Raw genomic sequence first — 24826 nt, 5'->3', positions numbered from 1 at the left:
TGACCCCATTGATGGACATATAAATAACAAACCACAAATAATGACAACAGCTTGTGTATTAAAAATCAAAAATCACAGATAACAATTTTGTCATAGTAATTATATATTGCACAGCTTCACAACAGTCTGTCCTTTTGCTCGTATCAAGCAACATTACAAGAACATGAACAGAGAGAATAAACCAATAAAATACCTTCAGATACAACGGATGTCCATTAGATGCACAAAACACAGTAATACACTTGTTACATTCAAAATGCCTCCCAGATCCAATTGCAACAAGACAATACTGAATGTTATTACATCACAGAGGAACCAGTCTCGTGGCGTGTATGAACCAAACAGTCGCACATATTACTCTTCTGTGCAGTAACCGGAATGCGTCATTTTCACGAACATTTACGACTTTTGTCACTTCCTTGACTTTTTGTTGGAATGCTGAAATAAAAGAATAACTGGTAATCATAAAGCTTTTAAATGCAATTTACTCTGATATTGTTATATTCACATTGTGTACTATTTATATTCAATACATTTTTTTTGCTCATCAAGAGTTTTGAATCCATATAACAGTAACGGTATTTTTTGCCTTTGATATCTTTCTGAAATTTCTTTATGAAGATGCTGCAGTTGTAAACAATATGCGTATGAATACAGACCTACATGTACTTGCTAAATACATGTATAGTATGCCTGTTTTAATGACGGTAAAATAGATGAAATATAAACAAAAATAAAATCTAACTGTAAATTTTCTTAAATAATTTTTAGAGAATTATTACCAGGTACACAAACCTGAAAAAACAAATTCCAACTTTTCTGACCACTAAAAAAAAATTAGGTGACCAACTGTCTTTGCCTTTCCATTTAATGTTCTCAATTTAGATAGCCATATATTATACATGTAAACCAAAAAATGCATTCAACAGTCACTTCAGTTGTAGATAATAAAGTATGGTTTAGTTGTCATTACTGGAGACGACGACAATTTCCAGCACTGTAGGAAAATTTGCATGGTGTGCTGATACGCATCATTCAAATTTTCCTACAATGCTGACATTCACCATACCCTCAATCACGACAAACAAAACCACAATGTTTAAATATCTATGGTCTTTAGCTGTCAGAATCAAAATATATCCTTCACATGCACTAACAGGCAACAAAAATCAAGAAACACGACTGATATTTCAAAGATAAATTCATTCATATTTATGCACATACACACACAATTACTACGGAGAAATAATAGATACAGCATGCATAATGAATGAAAAGGGAAAGCATATGCACTAAGGCATCGTTGGAACATTAAAAGCATAAAAACTTAGATAGTGCGACTCTTTTACAACAGATCTTATGACTAATAAAGATGAAAATGTTCTTCTTTCCTTAGCATTGATTTGTCTTCAGTATATTATATTATATATACATTTATACTACTATAGTAATTAATATTCGTTGGGAATAATAAAGATGAATTTACAGTAGTCACAAAATTCGATCACAAACTTGTCAAAATGCTGTTGTGAAACAGGCCACTTGGTTGCATAAGAACTGTTGAAAACAATTAATGTATACACCACTTTAAAGCATAATGAGAAACGAGAAATAAAAATCATAGATGAAATTTTTTTTAGAAAATTAGTAAATTAGTAAACATAAAAAGCATGCACCTTAGAAGCGGGTACCTTTGCCACACTCAGCTGTGACCGTAAGTCGTCAATTTCGTCTTTCTGTTGGGTCAGCTTCTCATTCATTCCTGCCAGGTGTTCGCTCATCATGCTAAGTTGACCTTCATAACTCTTGGTCGTAGTCTGCAACTCGTCCTGAAAATAACACAAGGTCAGCTATATACACACAAGGTCAGCTATATACACTCCACTCAGAACCAGGATTTCTCAACAACAAAAACTTAAATCAATTTAAGTCTGAGATTTTGCTCAAATTTTGACTGCTCAAATAAAAAAAAAACCTCAATCTAAAGTTTGATATTTTTTCGAGAAATCCAAGCCATATTTATATATATATATATATATATATAATTCAGGGGACTGAACTCTTCATTATAGTCTACTCCAGATCTATTAAAATTCAGGGGACTGAACTCTTCATTATACCATCTACTCCAGATATACTGAAATTCAGGGGACTGAACTCTTCATTATAAAGTCTACTCCAGATATATTGAAATTCAGGGGACTGAACTCTTCATTATACCGTCTACTCCAGATATATTGAAATTCAAGGGACTGGCCTGAACTGAATTGTTCATTATATTCAAAGTTCAATATAACCGAATGATAAACACATAAATAATGTTACTGGAGATTTATTTTCACTTTATTATAACTGATTGTTCAGTATAAGCGACTTCAATATAAGTGGAGTACACTGTAAATGTTCTTCTATGCCAAAAGGAATTGGTTCTATAGGATAAACTCTAATGAAGTCTATATACAATTTGTCTTGACCTGATTTTTGAGATGAAAATGTTTTCTCATTTCTTTACAAGTTTAGCTGTTACCTTCAGTTGGGCCAGATTCTGTGATGTTGTCTTTAATTCTTCTTCTGCTAGTGTTTTCACCTTATTTGCAATTTGAAGCTGCTTGTGTAATGCCCTGACCTTTTTGTAGATCAGTAGAATAATTAGATATAAATAGTGCATGTAGTTGAGAGTAACATTGAAAATTTTTACCCCTTGAAAACCATTGTCGACCGAGGTACAGTTCATTTGTTTTATACTGAATATCATTAGATGTATACAACATAGCAAATCACTGATGCCTGAGTCCGTTAAACATACATTCACGAGATGGAAAATTTTCTAATGTGACCTCATAAACAAATGACACAAAAACATTATGTCAGAGATGTATGTAGAGAGGCACATTTATATACATACAGATATGTAACAACTGATGCGTGTAAATTTACAGTGGACTGATCAAGTGATCTGCATGGTACAGTAAAACACGCTTATAGCTTATGTTATACCTATTTCTGTTGTGTGTTATAACTATTTCTGTTGTATGCTATACCTATGTCTGTTGTATACTATACCTATTTCTGTTGTGTGTTATACCTATTTCTATTGTGAGTTAGATTTATTTCTGTTGTATGTTATACATATTTCTGTTGTATACTATACCTATTTCTATTGTGTGTTTTACTTATTTCTGTTGTATACTATACTTATTTCAATTGTATACTATACCTATTTCTGTTGTGTGTTATAACTATTTCTGTTGTATGCTATACTTATTTCTGTTGTGTGTTTTACCTATTTCTATTGTGTGTTATATTTATTTCTGTTGTATGTTATATTTATTTCTGTTGTATACTATACCTATTTCTATTGTGTATTTTACTTATTTCTGTTGTATGTTATACCTATTTCTGTTGTGTGTTATATCTATTTCTGTTGTATACTATACTTATTTCTGTTGTGTGTTTTACCTATTTCTATTGTGTGTTATATTTATTTCTGTTGTATACTATACCTATTTCTATTGTGTGTTATATTTATTTCTGTTGTATACTATGCCTATTTCTGTTGTATACTATACCTATTTCTGTTGTATGTTATACATATTTCTGTTGTATGTTATACCTATTTCTGTTGTGTGTTATACCTATTTCTGTTTTGTGTTATACCTATTTCTGTTATCTGTTATACCTATATCTGTTGTAAGCTATACCTATTTCTTTATATGTTATACCTATGTCTGTTATCCATTATGCCTACCTCTGAGTGGAAGGCCACACATTTACTGTCGGACTGCTGGTGTTGTAGCATCATCTCATTGATTCTCTTGGTGAAGTGGTTCTTGATCAGGATTTCTCGAGTCTCACTATCACTAGCTCCACCAGTCACCTGGTCAAGTTGTCCGAGCTGTTCAAAGACAAAACACCATTACCTTATAGAGATTTTTAACCTGTAAATAAAATGAACTACAAATCTATGGAAATGTGAAACAACAGTGCACAATATAAAAATATCACGTTTTGTAGGGTAACTTATAAAACTGACCAAGGCAAAGTCAAGGGCTGACAATTTCATGTTACCCTACAAAAGATGTAATAATTTTTTTGTTATATTGAATGATTTAAAAGAATGCATTTAACAGCGGTGAACTATATGCACAAACATTCTGTGCAGTTAACAATTTTTATATTGTTACCTGTCGTCATACATTGTCAACCGTTGCTATGTACTGTTACCCAGAGGGCATGGTTTATGCACATAGTGGGGTAACAGTATTTTTAAAAAAATGTTTATGAACCAATCAAATTTGTCCAATTTACACAAAAGTATAACAATATGAAATACAGTCGAATATCTGTATTTCAAAGTCTGAGGGTCTTCAACAAAACTCAGATATGCAGGGGTTTGAGGTATCTGCACATGTCCTCTGATTTTCTTTCAGTGACTTCCCTATGTTTTTATATAAGTTCATTTGATATATAACACTCACATTATAAGTAACAAATTGTGTTGTCTACTGTTATTTTTATCCAGGTGATGAAAAAATGAAAGTAGTAAATAAATTGCGATATTTTCAAAGAAAAATATTTTTGTTTCTTTTTATCTATAAAACATTTCATTGTATATAGCTAGAATATGATGACTGCACAGATCCTATCCTTACGATATTGACTTCCAAGCTTGAATCTATTGCGCTATAGTTAAAGAGCCTATCAAGTAACATATGAAAACAAGAGGCCCATGAGCTACAACACTCACCAGAGTCACCTTGGCCTTGCTGTTCCTCATCAGAAAATTTTTGCTCTCTTCAATCCCATGACAAATTTTGACCCCATATTGTAACCTCAGTCTAGCCCCATGGGTTATAATTTACCAAATTTGAATCTACACAACATGGAATGCTTCAATATCAATGACCTTGCCTATCTGGAAAAGTGTAAACTCAGAAGAAAAGTGTAAACTCACAAATGTAAACTCACAAGTGTAAACTCACCAGTGTACACTCACAAGAGAAATGTAAACTCACAAGTGTAAACTCACAAGGAAAGTGTAAACTCACCAGTGCAAACTCACCAGTGTAAACTCACAAGTGTAAACTCACAAGGAAGTGTAAATTCACCAGTGCAAACTCACAAGTGTAAACTCACCAGTATAAACTCACAAAAGATGTGTAAACTCACCAGTGCAAACTCACAAGTGTAAACTCACAAGAGAAGTGTAATCTCACAAGAGAAGTAAAAACTCACAAGAGAATTACTGATGAGTAACTTTCCACTGTTGGATGAGGCAGTGCGATCCTTGGGGGTTACACTGATATTATCCTCTATGGAGTCCACTGAAGTATTCTGTTTTAGTGAAACCTCTTTCTCCAATTTCTTTACTTTCTGTAAGGAAGCAACTTCGCATATACGTACAGGTACATTTGAAAGGCAATAAATAATCAATTCAAAAAAAGCTGCAAATTGAGCAATACAGTCAAACCTCATTATCTCAAACTCAATGGGAAAAAAAGTTAGAGATATCTGAGGGTTCAAGATATTGGAGTTAAAATATGTAAAGACAAGAGGCCCACAGGCCTTATCAGTCACCTAAGTACTAGTGAAAAAGTATCACTACTCCCAAGGGCTATGAAATCTAGAAAAAATTCCCTGTTCTGAATATCTAAGCTAAATTCTACTGTTCAGCAACAGTATAAAACAAAATGTGCTCTTAAAACTTCAATGTCCTCAAAAGTGCATACACTGATGAAAGGCTTTACATAATATAATAGGTGTATTAACATTAAAACATCAAAAGATATGACTACTTTGGACCCATCCTAAAGTGAAAACCCTGGGTTGTGAAATTCACCATTTTTGTACATCATTTTCTGCTATTCCTAAGTGTGCAAATTGATTTTATACAGTATCAGCAAACTTACACATAAATACTATATACTAAGTTTGGCCCCACCCTGGGGTCAGAACCCCTACTCTGGGGATCATCAAATTTACAATTTTGATGAAAGACTACCTGCTCTTTCTAAACATGTATTTAGTTTCAATTTAGTATCAATAACGCTAAAGATGTTATTTAAGTGTTTTACACATAGACACTATATAGTAAGTTTGGCTCCACCCTGGGGTCAGAACCCCTACCCTGGGGATCATAAACTTTACAATTTTGGTAGAGGCCTTTCTGCTCTACATCATTTTGCATTCAGTTTTTCTTAACCCTTGAAAATTGGTCAATTTTGGGCAGTTTTTGCACCATCCCTAATGCCCCAGGGGTGCAAGAATCCTGAAATTTACAATTTATGTCCCCCTTGTTCCAAAAATGCTTCATAACAAATTTGAAAAGAATTGAAGTGATAGTTATCAAGAAGAATATTGTTCACACATTTAATAACTGACCATTTTGATCACACCCTGATACCAAAACCCCTACCCCTGGGATCATCAAATTTACAATTTTGGTGAAGGACTACCTGCTATTTCTAAATATCTATTTAGTTTCAATTAAGTATCAATAGTACTAAAAGGAGATGTAATTTAAGTGTTTTACACATAAACACTATATAACAAATTTGGCCCCACCCTGGGGTCAGAACTCCTACCCCAAGGATCATAAAATTAAAAATTTTGATAGAGGTCTTCCTACTCTACATCAATATGCATTTAGTTTTTCTTACACATGTGTGGTTCTTGAGAAGAAGATTTTTAAAACTTGGTCAATTTTGGGCAGTTTTTGCCCCATCCCTAAGGCCCCAGGGGTGCAAGAATCCTGAATTTTACAATTTATGTCCCCCTTGTTCCAAAGATGCTTCATACCAAATTTGAGAAGAATGGGACAAATAGATATCAAGAAGATGTTAAAAATGTTCCATTGTTAATGCACGCACACGACGCATGTCACACGACAGCAGACGACAACCAATTGCAATACATCTTCTGAGTAAACTCAAGTGAACTAAAAATGTAGTTGTGATGGGTCTTCCAACTCATGATGTTCGAAATACCAACATTCAACTGTATTCTGTTTAACAAGATGTATTAGTGAAATACTGATGCCATCGGATTACAACAAAACGGAACTGTAAGACACTAGTTTTTTGAAAAGTTTGAAAAACTAGGTCAATGTCGCCAAATCTGGTATCGTTAGAAAAGCCTTCTCACAAAAAATGTATATGCTAACTATAAAAACAATACCTCTAACGATTTGAAAGATATGGTTTGTATTTGAATTTTCAAAAAGTTGGTCAAAGGTCAATGGTATAGTATCAGGCATTCCAGCACTTTTACAATGTTACCTGAATTTCATTGTCGTACTTGATCTGCAGCAGTTGTAGCTCCAACATCCAATGCTCCTTTTCCTGTTCCAGTTTTCCAACACGCTGCTGGAATGTTACCAACTAGAAAGGAAAATGCTTATAATGATCAACAATGGCAACAGAAAACACTACACAATTATGATTATGATGTCTTATCCGACATTTTTAAAAAAAATTTCCTAACTGAAAAATTCAGCTGGGTTACGTTTTATGTGATTTCAGAAATTGAGAAATTATAGATGTACTACAAAGTGGTAACATTTCAGGATTCGAAATGAAAATATGCGGGTCAGTTCATGACAGGTTAACAGTCTGGCACACTGACTGACATTTGCGCCAGTCAGTCCGATGGGACTGGTAAATTTTCTAATCCTTTTTTGAAAAAATTTCTGCGGACTGCTTGAAATTATACCCTATCAGTTTGGCTGGACTTGTCACATAAAAAGCCCTGCATTTGATATATATTTCCACAGGAAAATTTATCTTTCAATTTGTAACAAATGATGAACCTGTTTGGATAATCCTTCTTTGCTCTCCGCAGAACTCAGTAAAGTCTGTCGGTTCTGAACAGCCACTTTGTGAGGCACTGAATCTGGGAGTGTTGCTCCCAGAGAGCTGAGATACCCAGCAGCTCTCTGTCGGTAACAGACGATGGCAGGATTTGAACGAGGACCCTCAGATACCGAGTCTGTGCCAACACTGCTGCCCCTAGTTCTGTAACCAGCTGACTGGCCGAAAAATTCCAAGTTTCCTGACAAAAATGCTGAAAACTGACAGAAAAAATGTCATTAAGACAACATTTGAGATGAAACCTGAAACACAGAACACATCTAATCTTAGAATGAGAGCATTCACATGTACAAGTCTTATAAACTATAAGTTAAAGAACATTAAGAAAGTAAGGGCATTGAAACTTTATCTGAATATCTACCTTCATATTCAAAATCTATCTCATCACTTCATCTTTCATCCTTACATGTATAGTAAACTTACAAATCTTCCATCTTAAAATATAGGAAATGCTGTCATTTCTTTTTACTATAAGGATGCTTATTAATTTTACTTGTGTAAGTTTCATACTTGTTTTGACACCTTCACTGTACAGGTGATGAAATACATCACACACCTTCACTGACAAGATTTCCTGAACAGAATGACTAGAAATATCTGGTGACTTTCCTATACATGTGCCTAGATATACATGATACCCAACTGTACAAGTTACTAGAGACATGCATGTAGGATACTTTATATAAATAAATATACAGTAAAACACGCTTATAATGAACACGCTTATAATGAATTATTGCTTATTTCAAAGTGATGTCTATTACCCTACGATAGGAAAATAATAAAAATATTACTGGATATAATGAAGTTTGGTTATAATGAACTGTTCATCATTGGTCTTGGAGACTCACTACAACCGTGTTATACTGTATAATGAAGATTGATTATAATTAACTTGTCCTGGAGGTTCACTATCACCGTGTTTTGCTCTATAATGAAGTTTAGTTATAATTAATTGTTTTCTGCTGGCCTTGTAGGTTCGCTATAACCATGTTTTACTGTATAATGAAGTTTGTTTACAATGAACTGTTTAAGCTGGTCCTGGAGGTTCACTATAACCATGTTTTACTGTATAATGAAGTTTGGTTATAACGAACTGTTTAAGCTGGTCCTGGAGGTTCACTATAACCGTGTTTTACTGTATAATGAAATTTGGTTATAATGAACTGCTTTCTGCTGGCCCTGGAGGTTCACTATAACCGTGTTTTACTGTATAATGAAGTTTGGTTATAATGAACTGTTTTTCTGGCCCTGGAGGTTCACTATAACCGTGTTCTACTGTATAATGAAGTCTAGTTATAATGAACTGTTTTTCGCTATAACTGTGTTTTACTATATCTGATACTCTATATATGGAAAGATATATTGTAACAACATTTGTCTTTGTTTGTTAGGCTTGTGCCGTCCCGGCAAGAGTTATCTTTTGACTTCTCTTATATTGAGTTATCTCTCTTTGGATATTGTTTAGTTATGAACCGCCATATTTTTTGGTTACACGTTTTTCTGACCTCGTGTTCAATATCGCAAATTGTGGCCCATCACAGTGTAAGTAGTTGAATATTCTGTTTTATCTAGTCATAGCATTAACTGGAAAGTTTGTATTGTACATTTTGTATGTAGTAGCTTATCTAGGTGGACTATTAAGTGACCGTGCTGAATGTACGATTCTTTAATTATGTTGTGTGTCTATTTATGGAACGCATGTTTGGACATCAATTGTAATTGAACTTTTTGTATTTTTTACAGCTTTTTACCATCAACATCATTGTGTTATCATAATAAATTCAACTGAAACACTTTGATCTGGTTAACTTACTGACGTTGGGGCAGTACAAGGCTCATTATTACAACTGTATTTTAAATGAACTTGGCATTACTTTCACTTTTGGTAATCATACCTATACTCCAACTGCCCTTTCAAAAGACGAAATTCTTCAAAACCATGCTTCAGTTTTAGACACATTTAATATCCCAGTCAATGGGTCGAATGAATATGAGTTACCGTACCTATACTAGATAGATTCCTAAACTTCATAAAAACCCTTACAAACAAAGATATATGTACATTGCTGGATCTCTACCAAGCCCCTATCTTTGCTCCTCACGAAAATATTAACAGCTGTGAAAGAGAAACTTCAAACGCACTGTGCGACTACATATCCCAGAAGTGGTCTAAATCAAATGTGGATTCTAAAAAATTCTAAAGAATTTTTAGTAAATTTGAAATCACAAAACTTTTCTCAAATCAACAACATCAAAATGTACAATTTTTCAACTCTTTACACAACCATTCCTCATGATAAATTAAAGACTTGACTTTTTGACATCATAGACAGTTGCTTTTTCAACAAAAACGGAAAACACAAATATTCCTATCTAGTGATCTGTCATCCAAAAAATTACTTTGTTAAACACCTCTCTGATTCCACGCACAAGTACTCTGAAGTTGAAATAAAAAATATGCTGGAGTTCCTCATTGACAATATCTTCGTGGTCTTTGGTGATCAGGTCTTCCAACAGTCTGATGGAATCCACATGGGCATAAATTGTGCTCATTTGTTAGCTGACCTGTTTTAATATTCCCATGAAGCAGAATTTATTCAAAAACTTCTATATTAGAGGAAATAATATCTTTCTGTGGCCTTGAATTCGACATTTAGATATATCGATGATGTATTATCTATTAACATTAATAATTTTCATTCATATGTCGATTCAATATATCACAGTGAACTCAAAATAAAAGACACCACTTCTGCTTCATACTTAGATATTTTATTGAAAGTAGATATTAACGGCAAACTAACAACTCAACTTTATGACAAACGGAATGAGTTCAACTTCTCAATCGTCAACTTCCCATATTTATGTAGCAATATTCCATCATTGCCTGCATATGGTGTTTACAACTCTCAACTGATTCGATACGCAAGAGCTTGTTCTGTGTATGTTCAGTTTTTAAATTGAGGCAGGCTACTGACAAACAAACTGATGGTACAGGGGTTTCAACAGTCTCAATTGAAGTCGGCATTTTGCAAATTCTATGGTCGTTATAACGATCTAGTTTGCCAATACAACCTTTCATTGGGTCAAATGCTGTCTAACATTTTTCATGCCGATTGTTAAGCCGTTTGTGGCAAACTGATTTTGACTACGGATAACTCCGTTTACCTGATCAAGATATAGGGCTCACGGCGGGTGTGACCGGTCGACAGGGGATGCTTACTCCTCCTAGGCACCTGATCCCACCTTTGGTATATCCAGGAGTCCGTGTTTGCCCAACTCTCTGTTTTGTATTGCTTATAGGAGTTATGAGATTGATCACTGTTCGTTATCTTTGCCTTTCATGTACAGGTTACAATAGATATACATGTAATATTTTACCTGTACAGGTGACTAGAGATACAAAACACCTTACCTGTACAGGTAACAAGATATATGACACCTTTCCTGTACAGGTGACCCGAAATATATGACACCTTTCCTGTACAGGTAACAAGAAATATATGATACCTTTCCCGTACAGGTGACTAGAGATATCAGTGAAGACACGACACATTCATCAGTGGTTTTCAGCTTCTGTGTAGCAGTTGGTAGCTGGTGTTCTAATGATACTTTGGAATTGTAGTGCTTGGATACTTCTAAAATGTACAATAGACTTCTCATTGCATATACATGTACAACTATAGATGCAGTACTTTGCAAGAAATATAACTCAGGAATACAGATGACTCTTGATGGCTCAAACTTCAATCTCTCGCAGTTCTTGATCTCTGGAAGTGAAATCATGGTTCCAATTTTTTCTCTATATCACTAAGCAAATTTACTCTCAATCTCTCAAACTTTCTATCTCTCAAAGTTTTCATTCTCCTGAAGTGAAGTTTAGGTCCTGTAAAACATATTTAAACATCTCTCATTCTTGATATCTTGAAGGTAGCATATAGATGTCATTAATCAAGTGTATAATTATTTCTACTCCGACCTTTCCTGGATAATGGTGAATGCCCAGAGCTAGTGTGGTTGTGTTAATTAGTTATTTACACAGGTAACAAGATACCTGTGTGTCTGTAGAGGGTAAACGGTGAATCGTTTAACGGTCACTTTTAACTTTACACCTCCGCTTTGTTTTGGGGGTAGACAATTGATCACCTGTTCTAACGACGACCAGATAGATGTATGATGCCATGTGAAAAGTTTTTTGACATGAAAATGAAACAGTAATTTTTAGAAAAGAATTTAGAGACATGACAAGGAATATTCTCATCCCAGGATATTGTAAATATACTATAAAACCTGAACCATATAATGGTCGGACCTTTAATTTCCAGATTTAATTCAACCTTTGATCTCTCAAACTCTTAATCTCTCTGATTTCTCCCTTGAACTTTGAGTAACAGAGAGTCTCTTGTCTATACATTTTCATGAGATGCACCTACAAATTTATAAATTCTTGCACAAGGAATTTACTGCATTTATAAATACAAAACATTTTCTATCAAAAACCTGTCTAAAAGCTTTTCATAAAATCAAAAGCTCTTGTATATTATATTGCACTTTACCCCTGACAGCACTGTTCAGGTCTTTTAAGGCTTGGCACAGGTGGAAGAAAAAGTGGGCGTGGTTTTTCTGAGGGTGACAACAGGATTTACTGCCTGCAGAAAAAGCGTTAAAAATTAGAAAAGAAAAACTTCTGTAAAATGCTGAATAACATAACATTCATATCCTCCATCAAAGGTTTGAGGAGTCTTACTCTGTGCTGCCAGAAGTTCAATGTAAGAGTCCAGCTTGTTAAACACAGCCGTGAGGTGCTTCAGTGACGCGTGAAGCTCCATATTCTTCGACTCCAGAGAGGAAGTACAAGACGACACCGCACACTCTTCTTCTATACTGCTAAGTTGGTACGGTAGTAATTTATTAATGTAGGCAACCATTTTTTTGAAACTCGTAGAAAAGGGCAGCAACTCTGTGGCCGTTTCCTGAGAAAAAACAAATGAGCATGCCTCGGTACTCTACGGTTCACTGTGACATACCAACAAATTCTATGCATTACAGTGGGGTTTTTTCTACCATATATGGGAATGGTACCTATACACTTCAATTGGGGCAAATAGTGTAAAAATAGGGGAAATTTTCTTTCATATCAAAGTAAGGCATTTATTTTAAAATTAACACTGAATAAGCCATATTCTAAAGAATAAACAAGTATTCATCGTTTACAATTTTACAAACAAACATCATTTTATTGACCTCTACTTTCTATTTAAGAGGAAGCAAAGAAATTAGTTAATTCATATAATGTTCAATACATTGTCAATTATGAGCCTCAGATTATGATGTCATGGCAGTTTGTTACTGGGCATTTTTTAGTCTCAAAATTGGGAAAAATCGATAATGTTTGGCATTAGGAATGGTAATGTTTATCATAGCTGCAGATCTGTAGCTCTCTGGGAAAATATCGGGACACACCAGACTCTGGTCGGTCCCAATATTTTCCCGGAGAGTTAGAGATCTGCAGCTACGTTTATCGGTAACAGTTACATAAGGAAAAATCTGCTGCATGATGATTGCTAAACATCTGGAGATATAGCATACACTAAACCTGAGACCACTTACCAGAGTGGTGAGAGAATCCTCATTCAGAGTGGACAAGAAATGCTTCAAGGCCTGCTCTACAGGCCGGAGGTAGCTCATGTTCTCGTGCAAATACTTACAGTACTGTGGAGAGATATACAGTTCATTATTTGATAGCCTCAGTATGAAGTAGTATGACACATTACAAATTAAAGTCTGGATCAGTTTTAAATTAGTACACATACAGACAATGCATGTATATTATCAATTCATAAATGAAAAATGAGAGACTTTATTAAAAAGTAATAAAAGATATTCAAAAACATGAATTACACAAGAATATCAGTAAAACTAATGGATGTTCCCTGAACTGAATCTAACCAATGAACATTCGAAATATTGTTGAAATGACATGGGCATTTTACATATATGAGTTATATGTTCTGAGTGGCCTTGACCTTTACAAAATGACCTTGAGTGGCCTTTGTCTGGAAGCTGTTTGCCTATTACTTATTTGTATGATGTATGATCTAGGGCTGAAATGATACGCCCCCTTCACGATACGATACATTTTGCAATACTTATGCCACGATTCAATACTTTCAATATGATACAATTTACAGAAGAAACCAATAATAACATTGAAGAAAAGTTGAATTACCAAGATTCACATTTATAATTTTAAAAGCAAAATGTTTCCCAATTGCCAAATGGTAAGATGAATGTTGGCTCTGTAGTTTAAACTGATAAATTTTATTATTATTTTCGTAAGACTCAAGGTAAACAACAGCTTGTCCCTCATGCAGGTAAAAATAATCATTACAGGCCAAACCTGATGTATTTTACTGAACCAGTTTGTAATAAACGTATCAAACCGAAAATCGAGGCAATGAATTGAACATTGAATTGAGGGTTTATATTGTACAGTATTGATATTTCGGTGAATTGTTTCAGCCCTAGTATGCTCAATACCTATTCAAAAATTGTTGAAACGAGGAACTTCTTCCTTATATAAGACCTTTGTCCGAAAGTCATTTGCGCAATACATTTGTGTGAAATATGATCAATAACGATTGAAATATTACTGAAATGAAGGTTTTTTCATAAGGCATATGTTCTGAGTGACCTTGACTTCACAAAATGACCTTAAGTAACCTTTGTCCAAAAGTCATTCACAAAATGATCACTAACTTTATTTCCATGATAAAGTAAATGTTCTGAGTGACCTTGACCTTTACAAAATGACTTGAGATACCTTGGTTCAAACAGCCTTGTCTCATGGAACAAATAATACCGAGCAAAGCTCGGACGGGCCGAAGGCCCGTCCGCGAAGCAAGGCTCTAAAGGTAACACGTATGTAAAAGAAAAAAGTCAAAATCAGCAAAAGAAAAAGAGATAATCTCTATATACGTTCACTGAAATTTTCGTGATCCATATGGGCGCCGCCATTTATTTTTTTCATTACCTGCTTCAACAGTTATTCGTGTTTTATTTTGAATGCCAATAATAGAAGACTCTGACGTGCAATTCGTAATTTAAACACTCAGTTTGTTCAAAGTGAATAGTATAATTATCATTGTAACAGGTTTTAGCAAATAATTACATATAAAACCGTAATACGACTAAATAGATGAACGAGTTCATGAGTTTCTTTGAATAAGTATATACGATAAAATTACGGTTACTTTTTTACCATTTTGAATTTATTGTTTAATTTTGCTTGGTTATATAACGGCCTTTTTCATTGCATACGGAATGTATTATTGTTGTTTATAATTGTTTGCTTTGAAAAAGAGAAAAAAGTCGAGGCTAAATGTGACGTCACAATGCACAGTTTACGTCGCCTTGCGTTTTATTTCCCGCGTTCAGTAAATAGGCGGATCCTGTAAAACTGTTGTCCCCATATAAACCCCTTTAATATTGAGATGTTACTGGGTTTTTAGCGCAAGGAAAAATTCATTAAAAATATATATTTTTAAATGAATCATAATCTACCGTACTTAACGGAATTATGATTACCACTTGGGACACTCCAATGACCATTACATGCTTCGCTCGGTCCAACGGTCACACCGTATACATATTATTGTTTTAAGTACCATATGGTGAATTTCTTACAAAAAAATATCAAGATATTTAGTAGTGTTCAGTTGTAGGTGGGAAGTTAACATGTTCATTTGGCAAATGTTACATGTATGATGTGTGTGTGTGTGTGTGTGTATGCATGTGTGTGTAAGAGAGAAATGCTGTGTAGATGTGTTTTTTCTGAGGAACATTTGTGATCAATTATGATAAATTTTAGGAGATATGAGCTTGCTTGGATGGACAGACACAACAGCGACTATTTGCTCCCCCAAAATTTTTCGGGGAGCTTAAATCTAAGAATAATGTGCCTATTTCTATAGTGCATATGTATATTTCTGCTTGCAATTTACAGAGCGCAAGTGCTTTTTCATCACCTGTATATTAACTGGACTGTAGGGTTCATGTGTTCCATCTGCCGGGTAGATTTTGGACCGCTGCTCCGAGTATGTGTAGAAGTTGGACAAGGCCTGTACAAGCTCTGTCATGTGATTGGTTGCCTGGCTGACTAGTTCTCTCGCCTGTAACTGGTGTCGTCTGTCATGTGTTGGCAAATTCAATCCATTAAGGTCTCTGTTTTCTGGGGATAAAATGATGGAATTTTACATAATTTATTACAACTAATAATCAGTACACCAGAACCTTAAAAAATCATGTGGTGTAAATATTATATTTAAAAATCCAAGTCAGCAATGAAGAAACCTTTGAATTCCAGATGATCTTCAAAGTGCACTTAAAAGCAAATTAATGCATTCAAATTGTATCAATAAATGTTTTTAAAACTACATCATCAAGTCATGGAAAAGAAACTGTAATGCCTCTTTAAAACTGCACATTTTCAAGTAAAAACAGAGAGCGAATCTTACTAGTGTCAATGAAAGGCAGCTTGTCTGCAATGATTTTGTTGGACTGCTCTAACTGTCTCTGTAAATGACACTGCACTGTCTTCAATTGGTTCTCTCTATAAATACAAGATGAAATACATGAAGCTCAACTGGTTCTCTTTATAAATATATATGTGCATGTACATGTAGTTTAACTACATATGTAGTTCTCTCTACAAATACAACTAAAAATAAATGTAAATCAGCTGGTTCTCGCTACAGATACATATAGATCACCAATTTCTACTAGAGGGCGCTCTCAAGTTCACTTTTCCCTCTTTTATCATCTCAAAACCAAGAATCTTGGCAAACTCAGAAAAATGTCTATTTCCCTATTTTTTCTCTAGATGGTGCAACTAGAGAATTTTCATTTTTAATAATGAACAGAAACATGGGCATATTAGACAAAATAACGAGAAGTTACGACAATTTTTGTCCTTTAATGAAGTCTCCAGATACATGTTCACAAATTTGAATTTACCAAGAAAGCCATTTAAATTAACGTTTAAATATAAGGTATGATTTCTTTCAGATAATTCGGTAATTTTATGAGTCATACAAGTGGAATATATTTAACATATTTGTTATACATGTATAATATAAAATGTTAACCCCAGTCTTCAATCTCAAAACCTATGGACTATAATACCTTACACTTTCAATGTTTTCATTTAGCACAAAAAATCTTTAAGCTTTAAGACAGTTTATGACATACACAATAAACTCCCCTAAATGTACATTTTGTAATGTTAACAAGAGCTCCACAAGACGGGGCATAGTCCCTTGCAATGAGTGTCTACAAGTTTTTTTCTATGAAGTCCTGTAGTGACCATGACCTTTGATCCTAAAATTGGTAGGGTTCTTCCTCTCTTGATAACAAAAATTACATGTGAAGTATTAAATCAATCATGCAAAACATATGGCATGTAGAAATTCTACAAGCTTTACTTATGAAGTCCCATAGTGACTTTGACTTTCTGATCCCCCAAAATCAATAGAGTTTATCCTCTCTTGACAACAAAGTTACAAGTATGAAATCAATCGTGCAAAAATGTGGCCTATAGTGTGTCTACAAACTTTTTCTAGGAAGTTCTAAAGTGACCTTGACCTTTGGATCCCAAAATCAATAGGAGCCTTCCTCTGCTGACAACAAAGCTACCTGTGATTTACCCAATCAATGAGCCTGTAGATCATCCACAAGCTCAGCACTGCACACAAATACTCACACACATCCTCACCCACACACACGATCATACAATAGCTGTTATCTCTTGACACATAAACATTTGTGGTAATAAACACTCAATTCAATAACATGTCATTCTTACGCAATTTCTGTCCGTGATCTGCAGCTTTTGATTTCTTTTTCCATTGTCTGACACTTCACCTGGGTAAGAAACAAAAACCATATGAAATAATGGTATTTTTGATGCCCAATCAGTTAAATATAATGTCTTTAAAGGACTTCCAGAACCTTCTTAACTTCTCTAGTAAACACATGTGACTAGCAGTAGACTGGCCATCTTTACATTATCATGGTGTTCATGAAATTAATGTTTTAGTAACTTTTCTCTCTCTCTTTTCTGACCAACCACTCCAGATTTCCTCATGTTCTGTAACAAAAGACTTGTCTGATCCCCTGTATATCATTACCACCCTGTAACAACAGACATGTCTGATTCCTTGTATATCATTAACACCCTGTAACAACAGACATGTCTGACTCCCTGTATATCATTACTACTCTGTAACAACAGACATGTCTGATCCCCTGTATATCATTACCACCCTGTAACAACAGACATGTCTGATCCCCTGTATATCATTAACACCCTGTAACAACAGACATGTCTGATCCCCTGGATATCATTGCCACCCTGTAACAACAGACATGTCTGATCCCCTGTATATCATTACCACCCTGTAACAACAGACATGTCTGATCCCCTGTATATCATTACCACCCTGTAACAACAGACATGTCTGATCCCCTGTATATCATTAACACCCTGTAACAACAGACATGTCTGATCCCCTGTATATCATTACCACCCTGTAACAACAGACATGTCTGATCCCCTGTATATCATTACCACCCTGTAACAACAGACATGTCTGATCCCCTGTATATCATTACCACCCTGTAACAACAGACATGTCTGATCTCCTGTATATCATTACCACCCTGTAACAACAGACAGGTCTGATTCCCTGTATATCATTACTACTCTGTAACAACAGACATGTCTGATCCCCTGTATATCATTACCACCCTGTAACAACAGACATGTCTGATCTCCTGTATATCATTACCACCCTGTAACAACAGACATGTCTGATCCCCTGGATATCATTGCCACCCTGTCTGTCTGTTCATCTGTATTTCATCTCTCATCTATAGTAAAACCTCACACTACATTACCATCATTTCTCATCTATAGTAAAACCTCACACTACATTACCATCATTTCTCATCTATCATAAAACCTCACACTACATTACCATCATTTCTCATCCTGTCCTCATACAAAGTCATTTATCTCTCCCCATCTGTGTATTGCCTTCAGCATGACAGTATCCTCCATCTGTGTATTGCCTTCAGCATTACAATATCCTCCAACTTCTTGTCTGCTGGTCTATTGATGCCCCATTCTGTATTCTGTCTATCTCTAACACAGCCTTTTCCTTATGTATTCTGTCTATCCGCTATCTGACACCCCCCCCCCCCCCCCCCCCCCCCCATGTATTCTGTCTATCTGACTCTCTGGTCCCTCTCTCTCCACCCAGTCAAAGCCTTACCTCCAACATGGCTTTTTCTTCTTGTAGTCTGTCCACCTGGGCTTTGTCTTTCTGTATAGTTGAATCCAAAACTTCCTGATGGTGACTGAATTTTCCCTCATAGTCCTTAACTAATATCTCTAATTCCTCCAGCCTGCTCTGATACTTCAAGTTACTTTCTGCCACCTATAAAAACAATGTCCAGTTTGACCCTTAACCTTTGACCATGTGACCTCAAAATCAATAAGATTCATCTACTACTTAAGATGTACAAGTGTACCAAGTTTGATGTCTGTCAAGCAAACAGTTCTCAAATTATTGAGCAGACAGTATCTTCCTATGTCCAGATTGATCTTTGACCTCAAACTCAATAGAGGTAATCTACTCCTTAAGATGTGCTAGTGTACCAAGTTTGATGTCTGTCGAGCAAAGGGTTCTCGAGATATTGAGGACATATATTCCTATGTCCAGTTTGACTCTTGACCTTTGACCATGTAACCTCAAAATTGATAGGGGTCATCTACTCCAAAAGATGTACCAGTGTACCAAGTTTGATGTCTGTCAAGGATATTGTTCTCTAGATATTGAGCGGTCAGTATATTCCTATGTCCAGTTTGACCTATGACCATTGACCATGTGACCTCAAATTCAATAGAGGTCATCTACTTCTCACAATGTATCAGTGTACCAAATCTAATGTCTGTCAAGGAAAGATTTCTCAAGATTTTGAGCGGACAGCATCTTCCTATGTCCAGAGTGGATTGACCTTTGACCTGAAAAATCAATAAGGGTCCTCTTCTACTCATAACCAACCCACATATGAAATATCATTACGATGAAATGAATGGTTCTCAAGATATTGAGCGGACAACATGTGGTCTACCGACCGACCGACAGGTGCAAAGCAATAGGCCCCTCTTCTTTGAAGAGGTGCATAACAAAATAACGTAACATGGCATGGTTTGGATGTCAATATATTGTATTTGTGTGAATTCTAATGCACTGACATATTTGTTTTTAAATCAATGAAAATGCACTCAGATGGTAGCAGTACACAAACTGGCAAAGCCTTTTTTTTAGTCAACTGACTAACTGATTGATTGTTGTTTCACATCAAGAGTATTTTCATGATAAAGTGCCACATACATGTATAAACTTATGATTTAGATTCAAGTCAACCATGTAATGGTTCTTCTCATTTTATCAACTACTGTGACACTGAGCCTCAATATTTGATGTAAGGAAATGTCCTAACACCAGGGTTCGAAATTAACATATGCCCCATCAGTCTGTGACTGGTTAAAAGTCTGGTGGACTGACTGACATTTGTTTTAGTCAGTCCAATGGGACTGGTCAATTTTCTAAAACATCATTTTGGAAAACATACTTAATGAATCTTAAACACACATTTGGCACTCCTCTGTAGATATCAGATGAACCAAATTAGTAAATATACATCTCACATAAATGTTACAATATTGTCTATGGCATATCAAGTTAAATTTCGTTATTTTATTTTAATAACATGAACGAAATATGTTTATTTACTTCTGAAAAACTCTGGTGGACTGGTAATTTTTTCTGCAGACTGGTTGAAATTATACCCTATCAGTCCGGCTGGACTGGTGAAATAAAATGTTAGTTTCAAGCCCTGAACACTGTATGTTCCAAAAAAAAAAAAAGAATTCTCTGGAATAATAGACTGTAAATCTTGTGGTAACAAGCACTCCAAAGAATCACATTTGAAATTTTACATCCGTGGATTGGACTGGACGATTTGTGACAGCTTATATTCATGAATTCAGCTCAACAGTAACAATCATCGGACACTTTTGTGAACTGTGATCAGATTTACTGTAAGTTAGTAATTTTTCATTGATTATCATCGGACACTTTTGTGAACTGTGATCAGATTTACTGCAAGTTAGTAATTTTTCATTGATTATCATCGGACACTTTTGTGAACTGTGATCAGATTTACTGTAAGTTAGTAATTTTTCATTGATTGTTAAATCTTTTCATGATTGATTTCTGTTGGTCTTCTGTTATTCTGACCCATAACAATCATTCTGACAGACCTTCAACTTTCATTTCTAATGCAAAGTGCTTCCCAAAGGTATATCTGCTACCTGATTTCATGACCCACGTCTGTAAGGCTGAGCTTGATGACCTACTGTCCATCAAACAAGTCCTCCAATGATAACATTACAGCAGTGGTTTATCTCTATTTGACAACCATGACACAATCTGTAAATAAACAATTAACATAAAAAAATTGTCTACCTGTTTGTGCAACATTTCATTCTCGTGTATTTTACTCATCAGCTCCTCACTGTAGACTGAGGTTGGAGAGGGTAGATTCACTGGGCTTGCATCATGTTTGTGCTAAAAGGTAAATATAGAAAAAATTTCATATTGTGTAGACATAGTTAAATGTATAGGAGATCAAAGTAGCAATCACAGAAGAAAAACTTTTTATAACATATTCAAGTAAACGGCAAATGGTTACGGTTCGAATTTTCTTGAAAATGGGAGATTCTAGTCTGCTGTGCAAGAGAGGTGCGGTATGAGAAAGATTTCAGAATTTTGATGAACAAAAAGCACGAGACTCGAGAATTTGACTAAATCTGACCTTGTGTTTCTTTTTGATGGCTTCAGCATTATCAAGTTCTTCTTGTAAAATCAGCACTCTTGTTGACAGCTGTTGATTTCTGAATGTCAAACTGTCCACCTCCTGCTCATACTTCCGAACAGACTGCTCACACTCTTTGAGTTTTTCCTATCAAAACAAGCATTCTCATATCAAGGTTTTCATAATCAACACATTAAACACAAGAGGGTCACGTGCCACATCGCTCACCTGAGGGTCACATGCCACATCGCTCACCTGAGGGTCACGTGCCACATCGCTCACCTGAGTCACCTTGTCCCTGTTGTTGTTCAGCTGTTTTAATTTTTCAAAGATTTTTTCTAAATGTTTATTCCCATGAAAAATTTTGACCCTATCTTGAGGCCCCAACCTAGTCCTAAAGGGTCATGGTATATCAAACTTGAATTGACACAACTCAATACCGATATAACTAACATAACCTTGCTGATCAGATTTGGAGAAGGTAAACATCATAAGGTCAAACCTTCATCTTTTAATGAAAGCTCTACCATAAATAGTTCAGGAGATATTAGATAGGTTAGGTTTTCTTAAAAGTAGGTCAAATTCCAAGGTCACAAGGTTAAAAACTTTGGTGCCATAAAAATGGTCTTGTCACAAAGAATGCACATATTATACGATGGTCCTATTACTCACCATTCAAAAGTTATGAGGATGGTTAAATTTTTCGGACAGACATACAGACAGACAAAAACAATATGTACCCTGACAATAGTCACAGGGTAAAAAACAAAACCTTTAAATCCACACAACTTAGGAACATTTGCATTTGGATATGATTTAGTGTGGCCCTGCTAATCTTGATTAATTTTTTTTCTTTTCAATTTCTCTATATTAGGGATCAAAATTACCGTAACCCGAGGCAGGTGAAAACCCAGTTCAGGCAAGTGAAACTCAACACACACTTGTCCGATGGGGCAAGTGATTATTTAGAAGGAAATGTGATTATTTTGATTGTGTTAAGGTTGAAAAATATTAAAGATTCGAAGATAAAGTGCAGCTCCGTATTTTTTTTTTTCCTTTACAGAATCATAGATTTTTAGGCCCCTTTCTAGTTGAGAGTAATGCAATCTGATTAAAATCAGATCCTATGATCCGTTCATGTAGATCGCTACACTAGTGTAGTTTTAATCAGTTTGATAATAACATATCTTATCCTATCAGTTAAGTTGTTCCTTATAACATAACATATCCGATGTACAACTCATCTTAGTCAAGTTTGTGAGAAAATGGCAGCTTCACAACTGTCTTTCAAAATAACATTCAGACAGACGACGATTTTAAAAAGAAAGGAAATGTTGAGAATAAAAATAAATTTCAATTAAAAAGAAAGTGTGAGTTTTTGGCAGCTTGACAATCCTAATTTACGGATTTAATTGATACAGACAGCAGTATGGTCTGTACCTTGTGTCAGAAATTCAGCACTATTGCCAGTACTTTGTATTTTCTTACTCATAAAAGCCAGTACTTTGTATTTTCTTACCCATAATACAATTTACAGAATTGATAGCATCTATGCACATTTTTATTGAGTTATTGACTACACACTAACTTGCTCCACTTTTGAAACATTTAATTTTTACTTTTTTCAATTTTAATCATATAGACGTCCCTTGTCCGCTTTTTGAGGTGTATATTAAACTTTGACATTTGGGTGGGTTTTTTTTGTCATCAATTGACACTCAACTATAATGCCTTAGGGTTAGGCAGCCCATAAACTTGTATGAAATCATTAATAATTGGCTATGTATAAGTCACAAATGTAATCTAGCTCTTACAATTGGTTGTGTAAAGAAGGAAAGCTGGGCTCTTCACCAGTTGTGGTTGACCCCAAAAAAGGAGATAATTAAAATTACTGGTTGAAAGGTGTATTGGAGTATAAATATTTCGGACAACAGAGTTTTTCATTCGGACAAGTGAAAATTTGAGTTAACTTGTCCAAAGGGCAGGTGAGATAAAAAGTTAATGTCTATCCCTGTATATATTCCCATATAAAACTTTGATTTCCTGTTGTGGCCTTCTCTTTCCCCTGGGGTCTCTGAATTGAAAAAAAAATCAATTTAAATTACCTATAGATACTTTCATATTAATATGACTAATCATGGCCATGCTATTGTTGAGATTAGGACTATAAATTAATAGTCAACATGTTAACCTACTGAACTACCCAGCCAGACAATTTGATTTAGGTGTAGCTGATATTTATATTTTTCACAAGGAAGTCAGCCATTCTGAAGGTGTATAAATTTCTTATTTGCAACAATGAGTACAAGAAATAGTGGTAACCTAGAATGCTGCAATTTGATAAGAACTGTGTGCCTGCAAATAAAAGCAAAAACTATAAAATACATGACATAATATACATAAACTCACTTTTAATTCATGGCAAGTTGCTTGTTCATCTAAATATGCTTTCTTCAATACTGGGATCTGTGCTTTGAGCTGTAAATAAAAAACAAAAACTATGAAAATCAGTGCATAAAATCATAAGAATTATATATATATACCTTTAAAAAAAAAAAAGCATACATCACATTTGTATCTGTTAAAAACTGAAGGGAAGGGGGGTGACTCTCGTTTGTTACTATCGTACTTCCATAAACTTAATCATATCAAATACTAATACTTCTTTATGTGTGTGAAACTTTACTTACTTACTCAAAGCGATAGGAATTCGTAAAAATGCATTTTCCGAATATATCTAACGAAGGGGGCGTTTAGTTATCATACAGTAAATATAAATGTGATCATATCATCATAACAAAGTGACACATACAATTATTAATGAACTGATATTAAGATCGGCTCAGACTTTTTAGCGTTCATAAATAAATTCAAAAGTTTTATAGAATTTGGGCCTAAAACACAAGAAAACCTTGGCATATTCGGTGGCCAACTTCTGATATTTTTGAGCGTCGGCCATCTTTGAAACAGGAAGTAGACACCAAGAATTTTGTTTATTCAAAGTTCCATTA

The 24826-nt window shown here is 34.9% G+C and overlaps 1 protein-coding gene and 1 long non-coding RNA gene across 3 annotated transcripts; one reads left to right on the top strand and one right to left on the bottom strand.

Moving 5' to 3' along the window:
• Positions 1–38: 38 nt before the first annotated feature.
• Positions 39–24819, bottom strand: LOC125650258 (protein phosphatase 1 regulatory subunit 21-like). Of its 2 annotated transcripts, none has more exons than XM_048878388.2 (19): positions 24727–24819; positions 24225–24293; positions 21816–21962; positions 21467–21568; positions 19205–19369; positions 17734–17792; positions 16388–16482; positions 15899–16101; positions 13482–13583; positions 12619–12844; positions 12428–12520; positions 11382–11509; positions 7808–8068; positions 7278–7379; positions 5236–5373; positions 3749–3895; positions 2528–2626; positions 1677–1829; positions 39–438 (listed from the first exon to the last, which is right to left on the bottom strand). In XM_048878388.2, exons 1-19 carry the CDS (start codon positions 24772–24774, stop codon positions 412–414), a joined length of 2364 nt encoding a protein of 787 aa, XP_048734345.2. In that variant the 5' UTR covers positions 24775–24819; the 3' UTR covers positions 39–411. The 2 variants fall into 2 exon arrangements, with proteins under 2 accessions (XP_048734345.2, XP_048734346.2); XM_048878389.2 differs by having other exon boundaries at positions 1692–1829.
• Positions 9281–9667, top strand: LOC130055100 (uncharacterized). The gene is made up of 2 exons (XR_008803335.1): positions 9281–9413; positions 9615–9667. It is a non-coding gene; the product is annotated as an uncharacterized LOC130055100 (long non-coding RNA).
• Positions 24820–24826: the final 7 nt, after the last annotated feature.

The sequence above is a fragment of the Ostrea edulis genome, chromosome 5 (assembly GCF_947568905.1).
Source record: "Ostrea edulis chromosome 5, xbOstEdul1.1, whole genome shotgun sequence".
Taxonomy (NCBI): domain Eukaryota; kingdom Metazoa; phylum Mollusca; class Bivalvia; order Ostreida; family Ostreidae; genus Ostrea; species Ostrea edulis.
The sequence above is the reverse complement of the archived record's forward strand: the minus strand, read 5'-3'. Positions and strand labels throughout refer to the sequence as shown.